This window comes from Oryzias melastigma, linkage group LG12 (genome assembly GCF_002922805.2).
Source record: "Oryzias melastigma strain HK-1 linkage group LG12, ASM292280v2, whole genome shotgun sequence".
In the NCBI taxonomy this organism is placed as follows: domain Eukaryota; kingdom Metazoa; phylum Chordata; class Actinopteri; order Beloniformes; family Adrianichthyidae; genus Oryzias; species Oryzias melastigma.
This window is the reverse complement of record NC_050523.1, coordinates 8,587,528-8,591,128: the sequence shown is the minus strand read 5'-3', so window position 1 is coordinate 8,591,128 and position 3,601 is coordinate 8,587,528. Positions and strand designations below refer to the sequence as shown.

Here is a 3,601-nt window from a genome sequence, read left to right as displayed (position 1 = left end):
TAAATCAAATATTTACTTTGTAAAATTGTTAAAATTATCATTTAAACTAAACATTAATAAAACAAAGACATAAATTAATTTATAGTTTGTAAATCACCAATGACGATGAGGCGTGCCGTCTGGAAGAGCTGCTCGTCGTCCCACACAGGATGCTCCGCCTTCAGGACGTCACAGATGCGGTTGTGCTCCCGCAGCCACAGAGTGGCGTACAGTCCCAAACCCGGCAGGAGTCCGAACACCTCCTGCCCGATGGCCATCTGACGCTCAGCAGGAACCCCGGGGGGGTAGCTCATGTACACCGGCGCATCAACCACAGACGGAGGGAACATCTCGCCATCAATTACCTGATGGGGAAATTGAAGAATGAAAGATTTCACACAAGATTTTTTCATTTTGTGACAAAATATCAACAATAAATAAAGTTTTAAATCTGTTAAGGATCTTGATCTTTTGTTTTTTTACCTGATATTTCAGTTTTCCATCTTTAAAAAGCCTGAGAGCCAGCTGACGCTCCAGGTTATCTCCATAAATGTGTCCTGCATCCACCTGCATGAAGAGGAAAAACAACCCCCAACTGTAAACACAAATTAAATGTGAGGTTTAAGGACGCCTCGGTCCCAAGATAATATTAAAAAATGATTAAGTGCAGCTTTAAGTGCTCTCTGCAGGCAGTCGTGGTTCTGGAATTTGTTGCGAGTGCATGTTTGCAGGATTGAGAAATGCATTAGCGTATTTGGTGTGACGATCCTTCTCTGTATTTCATTAAAGAAAGACGAAAGTGTGCAGAAAAATATAGATGCAAAGTTTTGCAGCTGCAGGATTGTATAAAGGAATGTTACTTTAAAAGCAAAATGTTAGTAATAATTCCTGCATAATTGCATTTTCCTCTTAGGAAATTGGAACATTTATGCAGACGAGTCATGAAAAAAATGTATCTTTGGCCACAAACTCAGGCGTCTGACACAATCTGGAAGAAGAAAGCAGAGGTTGCGTAAGCACTGACCCCGTGGCTCAGAGCCTTAGTGAAGCCCACACCCATGCGGTTGTAGGTCTTGAAGAACTGGTGGGTGAAGTGCTGGGCGAAGAACGCAAACATGAGGTTGGAGCCCTGAGGGTCGGGTCTGAATGTCCTTCTCTTCAGCAGCCGCTCCACCACAACCTCCGGGTCAGGCAGCTCGGCTCTGCCTGAACAGAAAAAGACAATATGACATGAGCGTTGTCCAATTGTGACACTTTTTTTTTATTTTTTTTATTGTGCAACCTTTATTTCCAATTATTTATGTATCTAAACAGTTTCATTTAAAAGAGGATAAGCCAATTTTCAAGAGATCCTTATATTCCAGATACATACAAGCACAGATGGCAAAGAAAAAGAAAAAAAATAGCAAGAACCAATTAGATTTATCACTTAAATATGCACACATCCACACAATAATTGCCCTTCCCCCAAATAACAGTTCAAAGTACACAAATAAAAAATAAAGTCGAAACAATATCAGAGTTAAAAGAAATGTCCTAAATGTGTTGGAAGAGAAAGCAGAGAAACAGGAAGATTGTTTCAATCATTTGGTGCTTTAACAGAGAAGGGATTTTTCCCCACACTGTTTTTAATATTTGGGGACGCAAACAAATATCTGAGGTGTTTTATTTAAGTTATGAAGTGAACTGTAGGGGACAAAGTATTCTTTTACTCCAATCACATATTATATTTTTAGTGTTTTTACATGTTCTTGTGGCGTTTCTCATATAATGGGGGAGATATATAAAGAAAATTAAGCATATATTTGCATTTTTGGGGCGAAAAGCTGCATAATTATTATCATAATAAATCAAAAGACCACTAGGAACGCTTTTAAAATAGATAAAAAGATGATCTGAGTGGGTCTTTAAAATAAAAAAATGTGGTCAAATGAGATATATTTAAAAATAAATTGTAACCAATGAAATTTCCTTTTATTGGATAGTGAAAGTAAAGATTTTTACAGTGTTGAGTCGTATAACAGTTACACACATTTATAAGCCTTTAACTAACTCCAAATAGGAGAACATCTTCTAAAACCATAATGATAAATTACATAAATTGCAAGATAAAACTGTACATTTTTAATAAACAAAAGCACAGAACTGAATGTGACATAGATAAACAAGTGCAGGGAAACTGTTCACGTCTAGAGGAAAAGGTTAGCCACAGCCAAAAACAACTGTTGCAGGAAGTTTGAACCATATGTAAATAAAACACTTTACATGCGAAGGTTTATGTAAACGACAGGGATGCCAGTCAGGATTTTGACTTTTAAGGGACAGTAGAAACAAAACCGCAGATGGTTTGCAGATGAAAGTGAACATCAAAAACGTGCTTGTGCTAGGCGTCGGCGTGCACGGTTCAAATGAGGGAAAGGAAGAAGACAGATGAATAAAGACAAACTAATGGGATTTCGTGTTTGGCCTGACGGAAATATAGTATGATTTTGCAAAAATATGTAAAGGAGTGATGCCTGATTTGAAGTCGGGATATCAAATGTGTGATGACGTTCATGCTTGAAACAGGATTTCTAAGGTGTTTAACTTCAAAAGTTATTTTTAAACAGTGAAAACCACAATTAACTTTTTTATTTAAAGACTTAATAAGGATTTAGACCAAAGGGTTTAAACTATGCCGCTCTTTTATTTCTCAAATTCGACTCTCTGATTTTGATTATAAAAAACCCTAATAATATTTTGAATGAAAGAGTGTGAAATTATTAATTTTATTGGCTTAGGTTTTGTTACAAATGAACCATTTTTGTTGCACTGCTAATGCTAGGTTGGAGTTACGAGGTGCTATAAACTAGCAGGAGAGTGTGTATGCAAGTGGATGATGGGAAATGAGGGTGGCCTTTTTCTGTGCCAATAGTTCTGCCCACAAATTAGCGGCCACTCTGCAGAAACTATGTCCTAGAAAATGACACGGGTTTTTCCATTTATTTTAGCTAAAATGTGCACAATCGTAATTAATGTTTGTTTTCTGTATATTTTACTTCCTCTCTGGTAACTTTTGATCATGAACTATTGTCTACAGTGTATGTGTGCTTTGTGTCTTGTGGCTTTGGCGATAGTGCAAAAGTTGTTCAATTTTGAGCTTGGATTAGGTTAAAAAAAAGGGTTTGGACTTGACAAGAACTCTAACTTCCTTCAAAGCCCTTTTCGAACTGTGAATGTTGTTGTTCAACATTGTACTTCTGTTTAGATTATCTTTATAGATCGCAATAAACTAACAATAATTATAAAAAAAAGACCACTACCCTTTAGCTATAGATCAAAGATGATCAGAGTGGATATTTTAAAACCATATTCTTTGTTTATTTGATTCAATCGAATAGATTCAAACCAGAATTATTAATGGCGTCCCACAGGGTTCTGTGTTAGAGTTCATTTTATCCTCTTTAAAAAGATTACCCACAATTAAAATCATCTACAGCTGTGTTATTACATGTTTTTGCTGATAATATCTATATTTATCTGTCTGTAAAAGCAGGTGACCCATTTTTATATGAAGCAAAACCAAAAATATTGTTTTTATTTGGAAAAAATCCGACATTAATTGTTCCTTTTTTTTTTTTTT

The 3,601-nt window shown here is 36.1% G+C and overlaps 1 protein-coding gene across 1 annotated transcript in view; it reads right to left on the bottom strand.

Moving 5' to 3' along the window:
- The window catches only part of LOC112163152 (prostaglandin G/H synthase 1), a 14,099-nt gene that overhangs the window by 6,076 nt on the left and 4,422 nt on the right, over positions 1-3,601 (bottom strand). The window contains exons 6-8 of the mRNA XM_024299369.2: positions 1,004-1,185; positions 463-546; positions 98-344 (exon numbers count right to left, since the gene is read on the bottom strand). Coding sequence (XP_024155137.1) covers positions 98-344; positions 463-546; positions 1,004-1,185 — 513 coding nt within the window. The remainder of the gene's footprint in view (positions 1-97; positions 345-462; positions 547-1,003; positions 1,186-3,601) is intronic.